At 43.7% G+C, this 23,753-nt stretch overlaps 1 protein-coding gene across 1 annotated transcript in view; it reads left to right on the forward strand.

Annotated features, from left to right (window-relative positions):
- The window catches only part of MERTK (MER proto-oncogene, tyrosine kinase), a 109,658-nt gene continuing 85,905 nt past the window's right edge, over positions 1 to 23,753 (forward strand). The window contains exons 1-4 of the mRNA XM_083175981.1: positions 1 to 718; positions 14,952 to 15,306; positions 17,247 to 17,347; positions 20,936 to 21,109. Coding sequence (XP_083032107.1) covers positions 646 to 718; positions 14,952 to 15,306; positions 17,247 to 17,347; positions 20,936 to 21,109 — 703 coding nt within the window. The 5' untranslated portion in view covers positions 1 to 645. The remainder of the gene's footprint in view (positions 719 to 14,951; positions 15,307 to 17,246; positions 17,348 to 20,935; positions 21,110 to 23,753) is intronic.

Below are 23,753 nucleotides of genomic sequence, written 5' to 3' on the forward strand. Positions count from 1 at the left end.
GCCTTCACAGGCACTAGTGAGGAGGCTGCAGTGGGCACGTCACAGCAGGCTCTGCAGTGTACACAGCAGCAGTGCAGACTGGACCTGTGTCATTGTCTGGACCCAGTCACTGGGATAATATGGAAAGCAGAGACTGCCTTCTGCAATCAGCATGCTGATATCCTGCAGCGCAGCTGGCTGTGGGATTTGTCTGCAGGAGTTACAGTATGCAGTGTGTGGTGTGGTGTGGTGTGGTGTGACAGTGTAACCTGTACCATTGTAACTAACCGGCACTAGTTCTGTCTGTCCTGGTCACCTGCTTCAGGTGTAGTGTTATTCTGCAGCTAGTGTTTATACACAGTCACTTTTCTGTGCTGTTGTTGTCTTGTAGGGTTGTTAGCATCTGCATGTAGTCAGATATTGGCATGCAATAACTACTGTTCTGCAAAGTAATCTTATTTGCTTCGTAGTAATATCATTTTGTTACAGTGTCAATGTTGGGGCTGGCGTATTAGTTGTTGTGTTGTTAGTACGTACTCATTGTGGTGCTGATCTCTGTGTGTATTGGTCTGTGTGTGTAAGTTGTGATTCGGCTGTGATGTTGTAGTACCCATCTGAGTTGTGTAACACCGTCTCCTGGACTGGGTGCTGGTGTCCCCTCGGTCTATGGAAGAGATGCAGGCAGAACTATGGAGGCATGTTTTTATCCTGCTGGTGCACCCCTTGTTATTTGGAAGAGGTAAGTCTGTTAATTGCGCACTTGCTTTATAAGAGGTTGGAAAACTGTGCCTGGTTCATCAAACTACAAGTTCCAGCTTGTGGTACCTGCGATGATCTTGTGCACAGCTCATCGTGAAGTCCCACAACTCTTGTAGGGCTACATGTTGCATAGCTTACTATTTAAGACAGGATATTTATTCCAGATGTGTTTCAGATGTTACTAGTAGTAGCCACAAGCCGTCCTGTAGTCAGATGCTGTGATTGGCCTAGCTGAGATAGGTATCAGTTTCAGATTGGGAGCACTGATGTAAGTGCAGTGAAATGGGTACAATATGTGAGTGTTATATAGGATAAGAGCTTCTCACTGCGGTTTGCATTATTAAGCAGAGGCAGAACTCTGGGAGGCAATGGAGTCATCTGCCGCCGGGCTCCTGCTCCCAAGGGGGCACCTCTCCTCCCCCTGGAAGTTTAAATCAGTTATTTAAAAGCCAACGATATTGCTTCTGTGGCTGAGTTCTGAAATATATATGTGTTATCTATCTATATCTATCTATCTGAACAGAAATATATATTTTATATAAGGTTATATAGGGTTGTATGTGGGGGGGGAGGGGGCACCAATATATATCTTGCCTCCGGGCAACTGGAATGAACTTACGCCACTGTTATTAAGTATACATCAGCTGTAGAAATAAAGGTGCTCTGAGGCTGTGGTAGCAGTGTTTTGCTTTTCCAATTGAGGGGGTTATTCAATCATTGATGATGTTCAGCCATAATATTATTCTAACGAGGGTGAATGGATTCGCCCGGCTGAATGTGCAGCAGTGGGATCTCACTTACAACTTTTGGTCGGTATCCATAGGGTAGTGAGCGAATCAGAGTGTGAATCGGCCAGGCGGGCAGTGTGAGTCCGGCTGCAGTTTCAAGTTCTTAAACGCAGCAACAGCAATTCGCACCCTGTGCTCACAAATGAATTCCCCCTAAAGTATTATTGACATTTGCTTATATAGGGGCAGCATATTCCTTGGTGCTTTACAATTGGAAGCAAAACAGTAGTAAAACAATATTGGGTAATAGACAGAGAGGAGACACGCTATAGGGAAATATCTGTGTGCATAAGGTGCCAAGTGAACAGTCAGAATGCCTCCACCTCTCAACCAGTGGCAATAATTGATTATGTAGAGCACGGAAGCCAACATTGTTTTTCAGACAACCTGTGGATCTATAGTAGGAAAGGAATGAATGCAGCAGGTTTTAAAATGTGTCAGTCAGTAATGACTACAGCTGTGCACCAGCTAGGTGATTTAAAAACATGGACTGTTGGTAAATTTTGAGGACCGGTTTGGCCATCTTTGATTTAAATGATTAAGGATGCTTCCCCAGATATTGCTAGCGGCTGAAGTAGTTCATATATTGGGGGTGCTAAAGAGCCACAACTGGCTACTATGATAACAACAGTGTGTATAATATCTTTAGTTCTGTTTAAATATTCTCCAATCAGTAGAGAGAATATAGTTAGTAAAAAGTATATTGTTCTTAAGGTGCCCTTACATGGTACATTGGTGCTGTGCGTTGCAATGCACGCTTTTGTGGGCACCCCCATTGCACAGCACATGAAGTATGTGCTGCCCGTGCCTTTAGTACTAGATTGCATTGTATCTAGTACAGAAAGCAGTGCTGTAGCACATTGTATGCTTTTTGTACTAGATGCTATGCAATCTAGTACTAAAAGCACAGATATCATCGCTCCATGTACACCCCTTACATTTCAAATGTACATTGATAGAATTCTCCAGTTTTAATAAGGTTTGTTTGTTTTTTAAATATTGTTGCCAGACAAAGTTTCTCTTTTTAGAAAAATGTATGTTTGATTGTCATGCTAATTATTATAAAAGCAGCACAGTTACTGCACTAAGGAGCAATGGTCTTTAACACTAGCAATATACAGCTCTGTATGTACCATTTTAAATGAATTGGCAAAATGTTGCCCTATTTTAATGTCAGAGAAAATTTGAGCAGCATTAAATTAATTGTTCAAATATTGCTTTTTTGTTCTTCACTGTGTTCCTGGCCTTTTTAATGGCTTTGTACTTGATTTAGTTGGGGGCTGGCATTGGTTCTTAAGGTGTATACACACTGTACAATTTTTTTGATCAGGTTTGTTCATTTTGGCCCTTCTGAACGATATTGGACAAATATCTTTCAGTGTTTATGCGAGGAATGATGATGCGCATACCTGCCAGTTGTTCATCAAGGTTGTTCGTCAACTGTTCATGCAGCATAATTTGGATAGTTTTCAAAAAAAGCCTACAAACTGTAGCTAGATCGTTCATCTTTTGTCTTTTGTTAACAACTTTCCTCCAGGACACTGGGTTCAAGGGAAATTGGTTATTAATGTCTTTAAACAAAATTGGTCTGAACGATATTGGTCAAGACACTGATGACCAATTTCCCTTGAACCCAGTGTCCTGGACGAAAGATGTTGATGAAAGATGTTGATGAAAGAGGAAAGATATCCAAATTGAGCTGCATGCACAGTTGACGAACAACCTTGATGAACAACTGGTGGGTATGCTCATCATCATTCGTCGTTCGTCGCATACACACTGAAAGATATTTTGATCAATATCATTCAGAAGGGTCAAAATTAATGAAATTGGTAAAAAAAAATAGAGATAGGGCCATCTTAATGCATGGGCCTACTGGGCAGCTGCCCCAGGGCCCCACAATTCTAGGGGCCTTTGAGCAGGGGTTTGCTGGTGCCTCTGGAGTTTCCTGTGAAGTTAGTAGAGATTGGCTGCCCGGCTGTTTTGGTTGTGAATGCCATAAAATCGGAGCTGCTGGGAAACATTCTCTACCGGCCTGCAGCCAAACAGTTACTGGCTGTAAGCTGCTAATTGCTGGATGGCTGAGAACAGGTGGAGAGACACCCCAGATTTTTTTTCTTAATTATGGGACCCAGTGCAGAGGGTTGTTGATGCAATATGTGCTGAATTGCATAATCATAGCTTACCAAAGTGGGGCAGTGGTGATGCTAGGGATAGCCCATCTAGCGGCCAGGTTGTCACATCCTCATTTGTGGCTACCTGGCTGCTCCTTCCTGGATGGTTCAGCCACACACACACACACACACACACACGCGCGCGCACACACACACACACACACACACACACACACACACATATATTTTTAAGGGGTCTTGTCTATTACTCGATATGTAGAGATATTTAAAAGAAAAAATGACTATCCTCAACCTAAAAATCAAAATGCCAACACCTTTGCCTTGTCCTATACCGGAATTTATACAGATATGTACAAATGTGTTGTTATCCTCATTGAAGCCTTTATTCCTCCTGAAAACTGATTAAATTAAAAACTCTAGTCTTAGGTATATCTGGATGCCATTATTATGCCATATAAGAATGAAAAAAAAAGTGTAAAATGACCTTGACAGATGTTAAATAATTGCATTATAGTAATATTAAAAGGAATTGCTTTCATGAGTTAGCATCACAGTCTTCTGATTGGTCATTCAGTCCATTTAAATGTAGAAAAATAGTCACTCTGTTGTTTGGTATCATTGTTTACACCACATTAAACATAAAGCAAAGACTTGTCTGAGTAGATCAGAAAAAATATATGTACAAGCAAGTTAAAGGTAAAGACTATGGGCCTGGTTCAGACCTGGTCGCTGGGTTGCGAATGTTTAGAGCCGAGCGATCAGATAACCGCTTCCCCCACAGAGTTGAATCCCGCCCCTGTGCACAGTTGCGAATGCCATTATAGCCGTGCAAAATCTATTCGCAGCCACTCCATTATCGAATGATTTCCCCCCCACCCCCTGTGTGTACAGCAGCCGAGTAACCTGTGACTCACTAGGCGCTGTGATGAAGGCTCTGAATCAGGAGGACCTATAAGTTCCTGTGATTACAGTAATAAATATTATTAAGAATTTTAAAGCCCATGGACTGTAGCCAACCTCTCTGTACACAGTCCCAAGAGGAAATAGAACCCAGATTAGACAGAAGGATAGTGAGAATGGTAGGAAAAGAGTCAAGGAAAAGAGATGCAACTCCAGCGTCAAGATATGTTAGTGTTTGTTTGCACCATCTGATGCTTTCTGGGAGATTAAATTAGATACTTTAAAACATGGAGCAGGCTGGGTTATGGGGCTGCTTTGCTGTATCTAGCATGGGGTACCTTAAATCTGTACGTGGTACAATGTAATCTCCAGACAATGGAGGCATTACTATTTGTAGTGGGCATCACGGATGGGGTAATGGTTAGCATTACTGCCTCACAGCACTGAGGTCATGGGTTCGATTCCCACCATAGCTCTAACTGTGCGGAGTTTATATATTATCCCCGTACTTGCGTGGGTTTCCTCCGGGTACTCCGGTTTCCTCCCACAATCAAAAAATATACTGGTAGGTAAATCGACTTCCCACAAAATAAACCCTAAAATATCTGTATGTGTGTGTGGTAGGGAATATAGATTGTAAGCTTTAATGGGGCAGGGACTGATGTGAATGTTCAACTATACACTGTAAAGCGCTGCGGAATATGTGTGCGCTATATAAGAAACTTTTAATAAATAAATAATAAATGTAATACTGCCCAGTATCAGAATCTCTGTATCAATCACAGGTTTTATGTCCTCCAACAGGATAATAATAAACAAAACAATAAAAAAGAATACAGAGGCCAGTAATATGATCCTTACCGTCTTTATATATAAAGTGCATGGTATTTTATTTACTATTTGGTATTAAGTAAATGTAGCAATATTATGAATAAAATTATTTCAGCTCTCAGAGGGAAAAGCCCCACACATACTAGAAGATAAAATGAAAGCCCTTTCTGAAAGATATCTTTTACTTTATCTTCTAGTGTGTATGCTTGATGTCATTAATGTGCGCCCCTGCAGGTCGTTAATGACCCTCTCCCTCCTCCTGCCTGTCCGGATGACAATGTTAACAATGGACATGCTGCAGCTGCCCCCCTCCCCACCATCGCTCACCTTGAAGCTGTCATCGGCAAGTGTGTATGCAAGTTTATTGAACATGGTGTTTGGGGGAGGTATCCGGACATTTTCTGGAAGTATCAGGGAAAATATAGGGGGTTCCCAGGTCTTTGAAGGGAAGCTAATCGCCATATTTTTAGAAAACCATTAGAAATCTTGCACAGAAAAAAAACCAGGGTTGCGCAGGGTGGGGTTTTACACTGGCAGCAGTTACCTGATCGCAGGGCTCAGGTGATCCGGTCTGGATAACCCCAATAATACAGTCTCAAATACATTATTCTGGTGGGAAGCAGTAGCTGTGGTAAAACAGTGACCACTAAATATGTTTCCCAATATAATCTTTATGACAGGCGCTGACAGTCATAGCAGGAATTGCTTGATTTGAACTTTGACATAATTATACTGCAGGCTTACTCAACAATCACAACTTACTCAGGGAGCCCATATGTAAGGTTAAATGGGGTATAACAACATTCAAAAGCAGTGGTGTGAGTATATTGTATATGTAGGGGCAAAAGTAGGATTTTCCAGAGGAGTATTGGGTTTATGTATCTATTTATCTATGTGCATTTATTAAACACACACATTTATATATAAAACCTATATATCATATATAATACTTATACACACTAACATATACATACACAGTAGCAGAGTATACATGTGATTCATATTATTTTATTATTTCCAACTTGTGTGCCAGTCTGCCCTTGATTGTCAATTGGTGTTGTACCACATGTAACAGTGGGGCAGATGTATTATAGCGGCGCTCATCGCGGCGCTCATCGCGCTGCTATAATACTTCCTGCTTCGCCTCATTAGCAAGGCGAAGTAGGAAGGGACATCAACAAGATGTATTAACATCTTGTCTGCCAAAGCGGGAGAGCGCTAACTCACCCCTCCGGCGATGTCCCCTCCTGGAGATAGCGCATCAGTTTACACCAGGCATGTCCAACGTTGGCCCTCCAAATGTTGTGAAATCCCCAGCATGCTTTGACACAGTTTTGCTATTAGAGAATGCTAAAACTATTGCAAAGCATGCTGGGATGTGTAGTTTCACAACATCTGGAGGGCCAACCTTGGACATGCCTGGTTTACACTGATGCGCTGTCTCCTGTCCCCCGGCCGGCTGGACTGGGCATGTGTGCGGGATCTCGCTGCTCACGCGAGATCCCCAGCGCAGCTCAGAACTAACAGCAGGGACAGCGCTGTCCCTGCTGTTTAGATAGGGCTTCGCCAGCCTGCTGCTGGCGAAGCCAAAAGCGACATCATGCGGAACCGTTAGCGATGCTGACCGTTCATACATTCAGCCTGCTATCATTTACATAGCAGCGACGATATGGACAGGGGTCCTTTACCGCATGATGGCTCCATCATACATGGGGGAGAAGCGGCATCAGTGCACATAACATGTGCTGATACCCCTTCTCCCCATAACGATTTTTCATACATCTGCCCCAGTATAACAGCTGTCTTTATACCTCAGCCAAAAAGGACAGCATAGTTCTTAACAGAAACTATTTTTCAAACTAAGGGCCAGATTCTCTAAGCTTCAAAAGTGATAAAATGGAGAGTGATAAACAGCCAGCCAACCAGCTCCTGTCTAACAATTTTTCAAACACAGTCTGTGACATGGCAGGTAGGAGCTGATTGGCTGGCTGTTTATCACGCTCCGTTTTATCACTTTTGAAGCTTAGAGAATCTGGCCCATGAGGTGAGATAACGAGGTGTAAGATTTGATTTGTTTCATGATATAATGTTGACATATTTTTTCTTGGTGTAAGTTTTTGGAACATTTTATATTTCATTTGGCAAAACATAAGACTCCATTTACTTTAGTTTCCCACTACTAGGTGATTAGGTAAATCCATAGCACCTGTTGCCTACAATAAATGTTGTCTCTGGCCTGCTGACACTGCTTCATCTTATTATAATATACATACATTTATTCAAGAGAGCACTGAACACTGGGTCATAACAATACATATAGTACTAAAACCCTGTGTGTAATAACATATGAGCAGGCATTTTAAAAAAGTGTTACAAACTACAACAAACAAACCTAGAGCACACGGCTGCCACCAACAATCTGCCGCCCCTCATTTTTCCTCTTTCATAATTCACCATCCATGTGAATTGTGATTGCGAATTGGAAGGAGTGCATAGAGCAACAAAAGAGGCGGGAGTCACCTTGCCTGAAGCATGGCGATCGAAGCGGCAAATTGGGGGTCCATCTGCTCAGGTATCGGCATTGGCACCAAGAAAAAGTGAAAACCATGTGGAGTCAACCTTTTTCCAGTGTCAACCTTGTAGATTTGATGTACGATACCACACCCTTCGACCTGTATTCCTTTGTTTTCTCTGCAAAAACTTCATCAAAATTATTTTTGCAAAGCTGGAAGGCACTGGTGGCCACAGGTGAGGGCATGGACTCTGGATCGGGATACGGTCATTAGGTCTACAACAACTAGGTCGACAAGCATTGGGTCGACACCACTAGGTCGACAAGCAGCAAGGTCCACATGGTTTAAGGTCGACATGAATCTAGGTTGGCATGACATTAGATCGACACATGCATTAGGTCGACATGGGCTAGGTCGACAGTCAAAAGGTCGACATGGGGTTTTTCACTGTTTTTTTTTGAGCCGACATGTGCCAACAGTTGGTATTTCATGCTCTACCATCCACTAGGGCCTGGTGGGAGAATAAAATAGTGTGCCCAAAGCATTGCGAGCGATATGAGGGGATGCGGTGCACTTCAAACTGTGTCCATGTCGACTGTGTCGACATTCAGGTAAAAAAACAGAGAAAACCCCAATGTCAAACTTTTGACTGTCGACCTAGCCCATGTTGACCTAATGCTTGTGTCGACATAATGTCATGTCGACCTAGACCCATGTCGACCTAGATCCCTGTTGACATTGACCCATGTCGACTTTAACCCGGTGTGGACAAGTGCATACACACCTGCCGATGCTGAGGGTATCAGGGAGCGATGGCGGGGGGAGCGATGGTCATTCTGCGGCTGCAGCATGACTGTCATTAATGAGGACTTTCTCATCCGGACATGTTTGGATGAGGGAGGAGGTTGTTAACAACACGTGGCAGTCAGGACCATTTTAACATTGGCGGGGGCCCCTGGGAAGAACATTAGCGCGGGCCCCTTCCCTCCACATACCTATGTGCAGCGGGGTCTGGGAAGCGGTGTCCAGGCAGCGTGACAGTATTGCTATTTGCCGGGTGGAGTGGTGGGAAGCACTGCTGATTTTGAAAAATCTGTCTGGATGCTTATTGGCTGAGAGAATTCAGCCAGTCTTTTCACAATCCGCTTCCTGCCCGCCAATGGGCAAATAGCGCAACGCTAGAAGCTTCCAGCTTCCTACTGCCCACCGCCGCAGCTCCCCGGGGCAGCACCTTCTTCCCCATTGGGGTGGCCCAATTGGAAAGACGGCACTGGTGGGAGTGCGCATCATTAACAATATGGATATGTTGGTGATATTGTAAACAACCGTTTGTGTGTATGGGGCTTTAGGGCGGGATTCTCGTACACTCGCGGCGAATCTGTGTATTTACCGCTAGCTGACCGTCACTTCTTCGCGCCGTTAATGCTCCTCTCTTCGCCATATTCTGTATTAATTCAGTTACCGCAATCTGTTTGCGGTAACTGACCCGTGTGCGATCACCGGCCTTTTGTGTCCAGTGCGCATGCGTCCGCTGTGTGCATAGCGGACATGCGCACTGGCAAATTCCTGCTTCCGGACGCTGCGCAGCTAGAAGCGCGCGTCTTACAGATTTGTGTCCAGGCAGGTTTTTCCCTCGGAAGTTTACTGTTTATGGCGTCCTATTATTGTGAAATGGGTCACCATAGGGTGATATGGGTCACCATACGGTGCTGGTTGAAATGTTTACCTAATTCTCCCACAGACCTCTTGACCAAACATGCAAGTAAATTACCAAAACAACAATAAAGAATTAAATAATGCTTTATTAAAACAATGAAATAACTGTGACATACATTTAAAAGACCTAACACATATGCCAGGACAATAAACAACATATATTGAATACCTCTTCGACATACCTTTGTGGGGAATAAAACACCCGCAGTAAGTATCGCAGCGGGGCATACAGAATATGCACAGCGCGACTCCCCAATGTTAACTTATGGGGAGGCGCGCGCATAGAGAAAAAAACAAGAATGCGTAAGTGCAGGACGCGTCGAGACGCCGACGACTGATAGAGAATATCCGGAGCACACATCGTGGAGGAGACTGGACCCTGGCCGCGGCGGTAAGCGACAGAGAATCCCGCCCTTAGTCTGTGACATAAAAATATATCATGTAATACAGTATGTCAACTTCTTTCCATGTACTGCATCGAGTGCTAAACACGTCCTGTAAATTCAGTTATCTGGTCCTACATTATTGTTCATAATGACGGGGGATCCTGAGGCTCAGAAGGAAGCAGACACCTTACCTTTGCCCTGCATATGTTTTTCTTTTTCATTTCTCATGAACAGTCGCTGATAAGGGATTCCTGTACAAGAGCTTTCTTCATAACAGGAGTGATTTTAACACCAGTGTTTTATACAGTATCTTTAGAGTAGAGGCTTCCAAATGAAATCTAAATACATTTCTAACTTAGCCATACATTATCTGTGACCAAGTCAAATATACTGTAGTCCATCTGTAAGGTGGCACTAGACATAATCTACAAATTGCTATATAAAATGCTAACATTCACCAATCTCAGTCTATGTACACATATAAGAAAGCTGAAAGAAAATACTTGAACTGTCCTGCACAGTAAGTCTGTGGTGCAACTTGGCGTCTGATTGGGCAATACTGTGGGATTATTGTTGCCTCACAATGCTTTGATATCAACGCATTATTGGGCAATACCAATTTAAAATGTCCAAACACCCTGCCTGCCACCAATTATTGCTGGAATGTGCCCCTTCTCATGTGTTATGTCATTACAACTCAAATACATTGTCTCTTCCTCTTACTGCTCCAACCTCCTGGTATCTGGCCTTGTCATTCCCCTGGTCTTAAAAGGATAATGATAATGACTGTCTTCTCTCATTGCTCCACATACACTGAAGTACCACTCTGCCATGTCCTGCTCTGGCACACTATTACCTCTAGAGTTAGATTTAGCTTTCATCTTGAATCACCTCACATCTTTTCCCCTTCACACATTTGGCCTTTACACAACATAGACTGACAATTTTTCATCTAATCTCCGCCCTAAGCTTCTCCTGTGCTCATGGTTGGAGTGGGCTGATACAAAGTGGAAAAACCCGATGGGCCCCATCTCTTCCTCTAGGAATAAGATTCCAGACTACAGTGCATTGCTGTTGTATAAATCTTAGGGCCCAGACCATGCACTCTCTACTGGTTAGCCCAGCCTCTAAGCATGGGCCCCTACCACTGCATTCTCCCTTTGGGCCCTTCATGTCCCAGTCCAAAACTGCCCGTGCCTCTCACACTTCCAAAAGAAATCCCTACCCCGCATGACCAGACTCTTCTCCAAACTTCTATCTTTAGACTATAAACTGTACCAGGCAGAACAATCTCTACCTTCTGTCCAATGTCTAGACTTCCTCCTCAGCCTTATGTGGACTTATTATGGGGTCATTCAGACCTGCTCGCTGCAGGCCGAATTGCTCCCCTGGCAGATGTTTGGGGTTAGTGCATGCACGAATATGTGCATGTGCAAAATACGTAGCGAATGCCTTCTGTGAGTTTAACATTCCCAGAGGTGTTCGCTCCAGGATGGGCGGGCATGGGGCATAAGCAGGAGAACACCCAGCGTTTTCTGGGCATGCCCATAGAAATGCTATGTGTACCCCTGTGAAGACAGGCGTGTCGATGCCTGCTTGGGGTGGGTGGCTGACGTCACACATCCACACACATGATAGTGCGGGGATTCATGTAGCGTTGGGCGGGTGCGTGTGGCAGGGCGGTGTTTACCTGCTCGCTATGCAGCGTATATTGGCTGCATAGCAAACAGGTATGAATTAGGCCCTATGTCTGTATGTGCTCTTGACAGTCCACTGCTGTTTTTTGGCACCTTACAATAAACATTGTTGATGATGATGACGATGTTCTAAATCCTTTCTATCCAAATGATAACTTATGTTCTTAGTATCTCATCTCCACACATGTAAGACATAGATCATAAGACATAAATCAGTTAGAGGAAAGTTGTCTGTATGTGCTCTTGACAGTCCACTGCTGTTTTTTGGCACCTTACAATAAACATTGTTGATGATGATGACGATGTTCTAAATCCTTTCTATCCAAATGATAACTTATGTTCTTAGTATCTCATCTCCACACATGTAAGACATAGATCATAAGACATAAATCAGTTAGAGGAAAGTTATCAGGAGCCATTCCACTGTCGTGTTCGGAACAACATATCGAATGATTCATTATTAAATACAAACTTGTTATTGCTTTCCTATGTGTATCACAGAGGTTTAGAGGAACAATGGATAATATATTTGCCATTGTACCCGTAATTCGCACCATTAGCCTGCTGAAGCCTGTGTAATAAAGCAGAAACCTGGGAAACTTGCCAAAGAAAATAAGAACTGTTATTTCTATAGCTTGGTGTGGTATACTGGCTACACACACACCTCGGCACTTTTTATCTGAAATATATATATATTTTTTTTTAATTAGGGAGAACAACCTGCACAGTAAATTGCTTGTGTCTGATTCTGCACCGGGTGGATTTAGGAATGAGACACAACAGTAATGGCCCCCCTTCTGCCCAATTTTATGATTTCATTGTTTGGTTATGTATTATAATAATAAAAACCTATGAATATAACATTTCATATATTTTAATTATGTATACATATTTAGGAAATAGGACAGTTTGCAGGGACAGTCTGTGCATGTCCTACCCGTTTACACTCCACACAAGGTGGCACATGATACAACGGTGATCAGGGCAGCTGAGAGGAATGCCGGGCCCCGGTAAAATTTTTGGGGTGTGGCCTAAGTGTGGGAGGTGTGGCCACACCCCCAAAATGTTTAGAGGAGGGTGAAAGAAAGCTCTAAAAACTGTAATCTCTGCAGCAGCACACACCTACAGCATGTGCTGTGCTAACAGCAGGCTCAGCATGACCTCTCACGCTGTCAGTGAGACACTCATGCTGAGCCTGCTGTCAGAACAGCACATGCTGTAGAAGTGTGTGCTGCTGTTGCTACCCGGGAGGGACGGAGGGGGAAGGGAGGGGTCGGACCAGGGCCCCTGCGGGGTCCCTCCAGCAAGCCTGGGCCCAGGTAATTAGTACCCACTCCCCCCCCCTCTCGGCTGCCCTTGGCTGGGTGGTGCAGTGCCAACAATCTCTTTCTTAATGCTAGTAAGACCATGGAGATTGTTGCGGATTTCAGAAGAAAGAAACTCAATCAGATCACTCCAGTGCAGGTTAATGGGACAATTGTTGAGCGAGTGCCCAGTTTCAAATTATTGGGTACCTATATTTCTGAGGACCTGTCATGGTCCACAAATATTGAGTGTCTAGTGAAGAATGCTCAGCAACACCTTTTCTTTCTGAGGATATTGAAAAGACATCAATTACCATTACTTATACTGCAAAACTTTTATCGCTGTGCGATCGAAAACATTGGGACAAGTTGTATCACAGTCTGGTATGGGAAATGTATGGTTATGGAGCCGAAGTCAATTCAGCGGGTGGTCAAATTGACGCAAGGGATAATAGGATCTCCTCTTCCAGCCGTAGAGGACATACAGAGGAAGCGCTGCTTGTGTAGTTTTTGGTACATTTCGGATTGACAATAGAAGGAAGCAGCCAGTTGCCTTCCCCCAACAAGTGTCACCCTATGCATGCGCCTCATGTGCCTAATGGGAAATCACCACTGATTCTATATACTGTAGGACCAGTGGTTTCAACAGAAGAACGATCGGTGCTCTCGTGATATTTTAAAGTTACAACAAATTTCAAGAACAGCTTCCATCACATTCAGGGAAGTGCTTCTTCTGTTGGGACACTTTTATCGATATGTAAGGTAATGGTTAGCCCAGGTACTGTATGTTAAACAGCTTCCAGCTTACTGCAATCATTGTACCTTTTCTTTTAACTGCTGAGTAATATTGGACCTGATTCAGAGAAGAATGCAGCGTCCGTTATTTATTTATTTACAGTTTCTTTTTCCGTTGCGTTTTACATTTGGAAACAACAGCGATAAAACAAACTGGGTAGTAACATACCGACATAGATGTAGGAGGGCCCTGCTCGCAAGCTCACAGTCTATAGTACAATAGTATAATACAATCAATGGTGGTGACAATCATTCAGTGTTTTGACGTCTGCGTTTGCACCCCGGTGGTTACTGTCAGTGGTTGCAGAAAGGCTTTGGAAACAGAGAGGCAATTTTGTTGGTAATTCCTTGGAGATAGCGAGAGGTGGCTACGCAAATGTGTGAGTGCGTTTCGCAGTCTCAGTAGCACCAATGGCCATGTTCTGATGGGCATTCTATGCAATCATGTCCAATGGCATGATGGATCTTGTCCAGTGGTGCAAGTTTTTATACAAAGCAGTGCATTCCAGAGGCAGTCGCTTGGTATATCTGTACAAATTCCATCTGAAACATCGGCATATCTGTACAAATTCCATCTGAAACATCGGCATATCTGTACAAATTCCAATCGGCAACATCAACATATCTGTACAAATTCCATCGGCAGCAACATTAGCAGAACTTTGCAAATATGTAGTTGTGCCTGGATCTCCAGACACCTCTGAGTTGGGCCTTTTTTGTTGTTGCTTTGATTGGATAATATTTCCCTTTGTATCTGCAGAACAAGAAATAACTCTAGATTATTAGTTCAATATAAATTGTGTGCAGTACATTGTAGAATTTGCATAATTATAAAACTTTTCTATCTGCAATGTGTGTGGCTTGAGAAAGTGTGCAAGCAATAAAACGTTGCTGCTAATAATTCCACAACAAATATTTCACCTTGGTACAAAGTCTCCGAGTGCCACCCTCTTTCCGGATGTACACAGCATATATACATTTTTTTTTTTTAAGTAAACCATTCTAATATTTATCTTTAATAATTCCTTAATAATGTTCTTTTTATCACCAAGTAAGTTAGTCATATGGGTTACCGGTAACATACAATGAAATTTATGTCACATTCTACATCTATTGTTAATAATATTTTTTTTTTCTTCATCCGACAGATAACCATATACTGGGAGAGAATGAGGGGCTGTATACACCTTCAGCTTCTGTAATACCACAGTTTAGAGAAAAAGTGTTTGCTCACCACAATCTTTGGAACCTAACAAGTCCGGTTCCAGATATTCCATTAACTCAACCTTCCCAGAGTATCAGATTTAATCCCACGGTAGGCATTATTGCTCTCTCGGAACACAAAGATGTCAAGTTCAACTGTTCTATTGAGCTTCCTAATTTGGACAGTGGAGAACAGATAACGTGGTGGAAGAATGGAAAACCGATCTCTCCATTAGATCGTATCTCTGTCCAGTCTTTCGAAATCCCTGATGTAATGACTACTATGTTATCGCTATGCAGGTGAGCTTCATAAATATATATATATATATTGTTGATACAAATAAAAAGCAGGGTTGCTGTCTGTACCAATCCTCTTTGCCTGTGCTTAAAAATCAAATCACCAGAACACAATTCATTCATAAATATGACTATGGCACATTGTAAAATGTGAGTGTGTTGTTGCAAATGGAATGAAACCGTAAAAATATATATACACGGCACTAATAATCATAAAGTAATGTTCCACAGCTACAACAGTTTCATTGTGTTTCCATAAACGTGTGCTACCATTCAGGTGCAGTTATTATCATTATCATCAACAACAACAACTTAAAGCAGGATTATAGCATCCGCAAGTCAGACCACTCCAGAGAACCTGGACAGTTGACAGCCATTTTAGTTGACTGCATGCCCACACCACACTCTTTCTATACTTTGTATATACACTTTGTATATACACTGCCTACCTCTGCACACCCATTCCACCACTGTCCTGTCCCAATAGTTTTATTTAATTTCAGGTCTGCCCTACGCCGGTAAAAAACCTGCATTGTGAAAAGATGTGCATCCGTACTAAGGTACACATCACTTTTACATAAGCCCCCTATGTCAAGACTTGCAATGCATCTTGATACATCATAGATTAATAGGATAATAAACAGGAAAAATTATTACGTTTTATTCCTTCTCCTTGCATTCGTTGGTCTAGCCAAAACACTATTCGTTTATGTACAGTGGGGCAAAAAAGTATTTGGACAGCTACCGATTGTACAAGTTGACACACTTAAAAAAGATGAGAGAGGTCTGTAATTTTCATCATACTGTAGGTACACTTCAGCTGTGAGAGACAGAATGTGAGGAAAAAAAATACAGGAAATCAGATTTGAATGTGAATGATTACATGGTGTGTTCAATCAGGGGCGTAACTATAGCACCGCAGCCCCCACCACCGCGGGGGGGCGCTGTGCATGTGGGGGCGCCGGGGGCTGCGGTGCTATAGTTACCCCCCCCCCCAATCCCCCGCAGACTTACGTATCTTGTTGGTCCCGGCGGCTCCGTTCTTCTGATGAGGACCACAACAAAATGGCGCCCCCATATAGCAAACAGTTCTCTGAAACTGTCTGCTGTACTGGGGCGGCCATTTTGTGGTGGTCCTCAGCAGATGAACGGACGGAGCCGCTGGGACCAGCGCGATAGGTAAGACTGCGGGGGAGGGGGTTAGCATAGGCGGCGGGGCGACGGGGCGGCGGGGGGGGGGGTGGGTATGGGCGCCCCCCCCCTAACGGCGAGGGGGGCGCCCAAAACGTAGCTACGCCACTGTGTTCAATAAAAACAGGAGAACATAATAATCGTTTGTGTGGTATTAGTTTAAGCAGACTGTGTTTCTCTATTGTTGATGAAAATCAGAACACATTTTATGACCAACTTATGCAGAAATCCAGGTAATTTCAAAGGGTTCACATACTTAGTATTGCAACTGTAGATTTTAAAGCACATAATTAATTCTTATTCCAAAATCTCCCCTACTCAATTGAGCCATCAGGTTAGAAGTTACAGATGGAGCACCTGTCATTCAGCGCCAGCTCTCGCCAGATCCCCTGCACTGAGAAGTACTCCATCTGACAGGGACTCGGCAGCGGGGAGCGGAATCCCTCCCCGAATCCGCTTCAGGGAGAAGGGCCAGGGGGCTGCGGGCACCGACGGGGGAGCGGCTGGAATGTGGCGGAGGACGGTGGTGGGCTCAGAGCGGGGCGCGCGAGCATCTTGTGCACACGCACCCCCTTTTGTCTGATGGTGGGCCCTGGTGGTTGGTGATAGAATCACCAGGACCCGCAACACTGAGGGGCGCTCCATCTGTATGTCCCTTTTTACTATTACTGCTTGACAATCTCTGTATAAATGAAGTTCTGTAAGGCCTGAATCAATTAATTCTTTGTAATATTGTAATCTTTTTATTTAAGCATTATAGATGTGCAGCGATCTGATAATGGAACATATAAGTGCAAACTAAAAATCAAGGATGAAGAAATAGTTTCAGATCCTATCTACATCCAGGTGGAAGGTAAGATCACACATTTAGGGGGGAATTCTATTGCCCGTGATTCATTTTCAAGGCTGGATCAGTGCATCTATGACTGAAAATGGGATGCGGTCATTTGGTCTACAGCATGATGGTCAACAGTCATTAGGTTGACACCATTAGGTCGACATGAGTCTAGTTCGACTTGAGTCTAGGTCGACATGGGAAAAGGTCAGCATGGGAAAAGGTTGAAAGGTATTAGTTCGACAGGTCATTAGTTCGACAGTGTCTAGGTCGACAGTCAAAAGGTCGACCTGGGGTTTTTCACTGTTTTTTGAGTTGACATGTGCCGACAGGTGGTATTTCATGAAAAAAGTGTTGTACTTCTCCACAAGGGAGGGGTACGGGGTGGGTGGCGCTGTGACTTGTGTTGAGTCACTAGCAGCTGCTGGTTTGTGTCGGGGTTGTCAAGCCCGAACTATGCAAGAAAAAAGGGGGGGGGGGGGTAGCAGCGCTGGTTAGAGTAAATATAATTAAAATACCATAAAAACAGTGCAGATTGGACTGATTGTACAGTTTAAAAGAAATATAATTTATTAAATGGTGAGACCAAAATATGCTGGTAAAACACAAGGGGTAGGTCCTGGGGGATCAATAGCAGTGTGGGACTGTCCGTTCCTATTACGCCTGGAAATAAAGTCATAAAGTGCAAATGCAGTAAACAAAATTGGGTTACCGTCCACCTGTAGACACGTTATAGGGGTGTGATGTATCTCTCCCTGGGACTCAAGGCCCTGAGTTGGAATATGGGCCGAGTCACCGTCCAGAGTAGGGGAGACACCCAAGATAGAAACTCCCAAAGATGGTGTTGGGGTCTTTCAAGATGTAGTTTGGTGTCCACGGTTAGGTAAATCCCAAAATGGAGTCCACGGCTGGTCTGGAACAGTCCAATCAAAAAAGTGATGGGGGGGATTGAAGTACCACTGACGCGTTTCGCCGTCTCAACGGCTTTATCAAAGGTGACATACTGGTGTGGCTGAGGGTTTTTTATACCAGACTTGACAGGAAATAGATTTGGTCACATGGTACACAGTATACACTTAATCAGTCCAATCTGTAATAAAATTTAATAAAGGTATGTGGAGGAGGCAGAAAGAGCATAAAATTAATTGTAAAATAACATTTTTTGTGGAAAAACACAATATAATACATGATGAAATAGAATAAAATGAAAATAAAAATCGGGGGAATTAATTATAGGTGCACTTGAGTCATGTGGCTCTAGGAAAGAGCCATCTTCTTATTAGTTGTATTGAGGTATCTGTTTTATCAATGTGTCCCCGTATTGGTTGGGCATATATAACAGGAAGAAGGGTAATGTTTGTAAGGGTGGAAGTAGTATGTCCGTCCGTTTAGTTATATGTTATGGAGCTGATAGGGCAGCGCCGGCCGTGTACGTGATGACGTTGTACCTCCGTCCGGCTCCCTTCACAGTAGCTGTCTATTCTTATCTATTCTATTCTTATCAGACGCACAATAGACAGCTACTGTGAAGGTAGCCGGCCGGAGGTACAACGTCATCACGTACACGGCCGGCGCTGCCCTATCAGCTCCATAACATATAACTAAACGGACGGACATACTACTTCCGCCCTTACAAACATTGCCCTTCTTCCTGTTATATATGCCCAACCAATACGGGGACACATTGATAAAACAGATACCTCAATACAACTAATAAGAAGATGGCTCTTTCCTAGAGCCACATGACTCAAGTGCACCTATAATTAATTCCCCCGATTTTTATTTTCATTTTATTCTATTTCATCATGTATTATATTGTGTTTTTCCACAAAAAATGTTATTTTACAATTAATTTTATGCTCTTTCTGCCTCCTCCACATACCTTTATTAAATTTTATTACAGATTGGACTGATTAAGTGTATACTGTGTACCATGTGACCAAATCTATTTCCTGTCAAGTCTGGTATAAAAAACCCTCAGCCACACCAGTATGTCACCTTTGATAAAGCCGTTGAGACGGCGAAACGTGTCAGGTGTACTTCAATCCCCCCCCCATCACTTTTTTGATTGGACTGTTCCAGACCAGCCGTGGACTCCATTTTGGGATTTACCTAACCGTGGACACCAAACTACATCTTGAAAGACCCCAACACCATCTTTGGGAGTTTCCATCTTGGGTGTCTCCCCTACTCTGGACGGTGACTCGGCCCATATTCCAACTCAGGGCCTTGAGTCCCAGGGAGAGATACATCACACCCCTATAACGTGTCTACAGGTGGACGGTAACCCAATTTCGTTTACTGCATTTGCACTTTATGACTTTATTTCCAGGCGTAATAGGAACGGACAGTCCCACACTGCTATTGATCCACCAGGACCTACCCCTTGTGTTTTACCAGCATATTTTGGTCTCACCATTTAATAAATTATATTTCTTTTAAACTGTACAATCAGTCCAATCTGCACTGTTTTTATGGTATTTTAATTATATTTACTCTAACCAGCGCTGCTACCCCCCCCCCCCTTTTTCAGGTGGTATTTCATGCCCTACCATCCACTAGGGCGTGGTGGGAGAATAAAATAGTGTGCCGAGCGTAGCAAGGCTCTGTGCCCAAAGCATTGCGTGTGGATGTGGTGCACTTTAAACTGTGTACATGTCGACTGTGTTGAAATTTGGCTAAAAAAAAACAAAAAAACCATGTCGACCTTTTGACTGTCGACCTAGACACTGTCGAACTAATGACCTTTCGACCTAGAATTATGTCAATCTTTTCCCATATCGACCTAGACCCATGTCGACCTTATCGCATGTCAACCCAATGCTGTAGACCAAATGATCCCAACCCCTGAAAATACAGGTTGATTTGCTGAATGAAACAAATGGACAAGTAATGGGCTAATCTAAAGTGACAATAACAATAAAATCACCGCAAATAATAGAATACCCCCTTAGTCCAATTAAAATAATCATACTATTAATGTGTAAATACATAAATATAGCTAGTTGTAATGGCATTTATCATTTTAAATACATCTGTCATCCATTGGTGTTGAAGGATTTCTTGTAGTAATACAGTTTTTTAAATGTTGCACTTGCTTTTCTTTGTTGTAAATTATACAAGCAATAACGATAAAGTAGATCATTTGGTCATAAAAGCCACAAACTTATATCTGCGGCACAATATTCTTATAAATGCCAATGTTTATGGTGTTCGTTATATATGCACCTCTTTTGGCCTTTGAGTCTTTTTTAAAGAGTGTTGCAAAAGCTACCAGTGCCAGACTGAGGCAGGAAGGAATCAACTGGAGGAATGCCATGGTAGGAGCCCATATTTAGGGGTGTGGCCAGTCTTCAGAGGGGGTGTGGCCAGTCACCATGGAGGCTTGGCTAACCATTAGAGAGTGCGTTGTATAAAATATATATGTGTGACTGCAACTCCCCGGAGCAGCGGGTATGCCCGCACCCCCCTCCCCTTGCTGGATCAGCGGCGTCGGTCATTCCCGCCGCTCCGGGTGGATACTGTAGTTATTTCCATGCACAATACTTGCTATAAATACTGTCTTATAAGTAGAACATCATTCTCATACTAGCTGCCTTCTTTTAGGTCTTCCACATTTCATTCAGCAGCCGGAGACATTAAATGTCTCTCGGAACACTCCGTTTAATCTCACCTGCGAGGCTGTTGGGCCCCCTGAACCTGTGGAGATTTATTGGTACCAAAACAGCACAAAGATTAATGAGATTCCTGAAGTGCCACCAGCGGTTCTCTATGTACCCGGTAAGTTTGGTGTAAATAAGATGTTGCCTGCTTTTCTCTAGACACCATTGAGTATTTAAAAGAGAAAGGAATATGATTCATTGTTACACTTCGTCCTGAAAGAAAAATAACCCTTCACATTGTGTTTTCTAACTGCGCTTTCTCTCGACCTCTGCACATGTGAGTCATACGTGTTTCATTTGCATGTCCTCCTCCTATTGAAAAGGCAAAGCTGGGCTGTACCTGGGCATACTCACCTAGGCTTAGGAGCTGCAGACTGTGCAGAGTTATATATAAGTGTATATAAACAAAGCAGGCGTTTCTCTTGCACCTGATATAAAGGTCCATACACGCTAGTCCATAAACTATTTTGCTCTGGGACCCCATCAGACAATAAAAATAATTACGGGACCCCAGCAAGTTACTGCAGAAGGACATCACATCACGTGTAGTCAGCAGACAGCACAAACTGATGGGAGGAGTCTAATATACCATAACCCATCACATCACATGTGTAGTCAGCAGACAGCACATACATGGCAGCATTGTGGAGGCACAAACGGATGGGAGGAGTCTAAAATAACAGTCAATCCAACAGATTTATCACACTCCTTGAATCACTGACTGAGATTAGAAAAGTCATCATGCTGATGGTCAGCAACATGGAGTCGCGACCCCATGCTGCGAAGGTTGTGACCCACTTTGGGGTCAGGACCCACAGTTTGAGAACCTCTGCACTAGACAATATAATAAATAAGATAAGCGTGATAACGACATTTTCGTGCATAATGTCTAGGCCTTGTAATGTCAATGAAGGACATTGTTAGCCGGAGCCAAACTGTGGAAAGCAGCATGGCCCATGCACCCCTCCCCCCACCACCATCACTCCTTGTGGCCAGCCTGGTCAGTGCGCACTGATAATAATGACTTTTACCAAACCATGCATAGAGATAGGGGGCATGGGCACCATAAGATTTAGTTTATTCATTTATTTACAGTTTCTTAAAGAGCGCAGCAGATTCCGTTGCACTTTACAATTGTAGACAGTGATAAAACAAACTGGGTAACAACAGACAGACATGGAAGTCGGAGGGCCCTGCTGCAAGCTTACAATCTATAGGGATATAGGAGGGAAACACAAGGACAGGCACTAGTAATAGCATAGCAGTCCCACCAAGTTACAAGTCCAGAAGGGAAGCTATATAATACAGAAGTGCCTCAGAGGGTTATGCATGTGGTACTTAAATATGATAGGCTTGCCTGAAGAGGTGAATTTTCAGGGAACGCTTGAAAGTTTGGAGGCTAGTGGAGAGTCTTATTGTGCAAGAAATATAGGTCGTAGGCAGCCAGAATGTCTGCTAGTGTGTATATTAAGCACATGCATTGTACAATGATGTTTACATATGGTTAAATAGACAAAATGAAAAATCAAAACAAAATTGCAGCTTTTGTTGCAGCATAAATTTGTCGATTTATAATGTAAAATAAAGATGATATCCAGATGAATTATACCCGTTCCTCTCATGAACTAATTATGTTGTAAACTCCAGATTTAAATGCTACCAGAAAACAACATATTTAATGCTTTACAGATGTGGTATACTTAGAGGATAGAAAGGAGGAGAGAGAAAGCGTAACCCCATTCTGTGCAATAAATAACACAGGACTGCAACCATAACTTTCTCTGCCCTCTGGCAGGGCCTCGTAAAACGACGTAGCGCAGTGCTGTGCAGTAAACCAGCGGCTTAGCTGAATGATTAATGTTTTCAATTAAAATAGCATGTGCCAAACAACTGTATGGATTAAATTAGACACAGGTGCTGTTGCTTATTTGGGTACTTGTTTCCTATCTGGGCGCCCACTAAGTTAATTGCGCACCATGCTATTCTCCGTAGTGAAATCTGATCGCATCGCATTGTACACATACACGATATTGAACGATGCGATGCGATGCGATGCGATCCGATTCGATTTCCCATAGGAAACAATGTTAAATGGATCAATTTACCCAAATCAGCATAGGGAAGAATGGTAAATGGGCCAGAAACCCCCAAAAAACCCACAGAGCAGTGGAATGTCCCCCCAAAAGTAGTTGACGCCACCCCGCCATCAACGTGAACCCGAAGCGTGGCGAGCGCAGCGAGCCCGCGAGGGGCGGCGGTACGCGTCCTCCGACCTTTTCATGCCCTACTATCCACTAGGGCGTGGAGTGAGAATAGAATAGTGTGGCGAGCGCAGCGAGCCACCGAGCCCGAAGCGTGGCGAGCGCAGCGAGCCCCGCGAGGGGACGCGGATACCTTCACAGGTAAACGCGTCCCTTCGCGGGCTTCCCAGGTGTCCGCGTCGCCATGGACACCTGGGAAGCCCGCGAGGGGACGCGTATAACTGTGAAGGTATCCGCGTCCCCTCGCGGGGCTCGCTGCGCTCGCCACGCTTCGGGCACGGTGGCTCGCTGCGCTCGCCACACTATTCTATTCTCACTCCACGCCCTAGTGGATAGTAGGGCATGAAAAGGTCGGAGGACGCGTACCGCCGCCCCTCGCGGGCTCGCTGCGCTCGCCACGCTTCGGGTTCACGTTGATGGCGGGGTGGCGTCAACTACTTTTGGGGGGACATTTCAATGTTCAGGGGTGTTTTTGGCCCATTTACTATTGTTCCTATTATA

The sequence above is a fragment of the Crinia signifera genome, chromosome 3 (genome assembly GCF_055691185.1).
Source record: "Crinia signifera chromosome 3, ASM5569118v1, whole genome shotgun sequence".
Classification (NCBI taxonomy): Eukaryota; Metazoa; Chordata; class Amphibia; order Anura; family Myobatrachidae; genus Crinia; species Crinia signifera.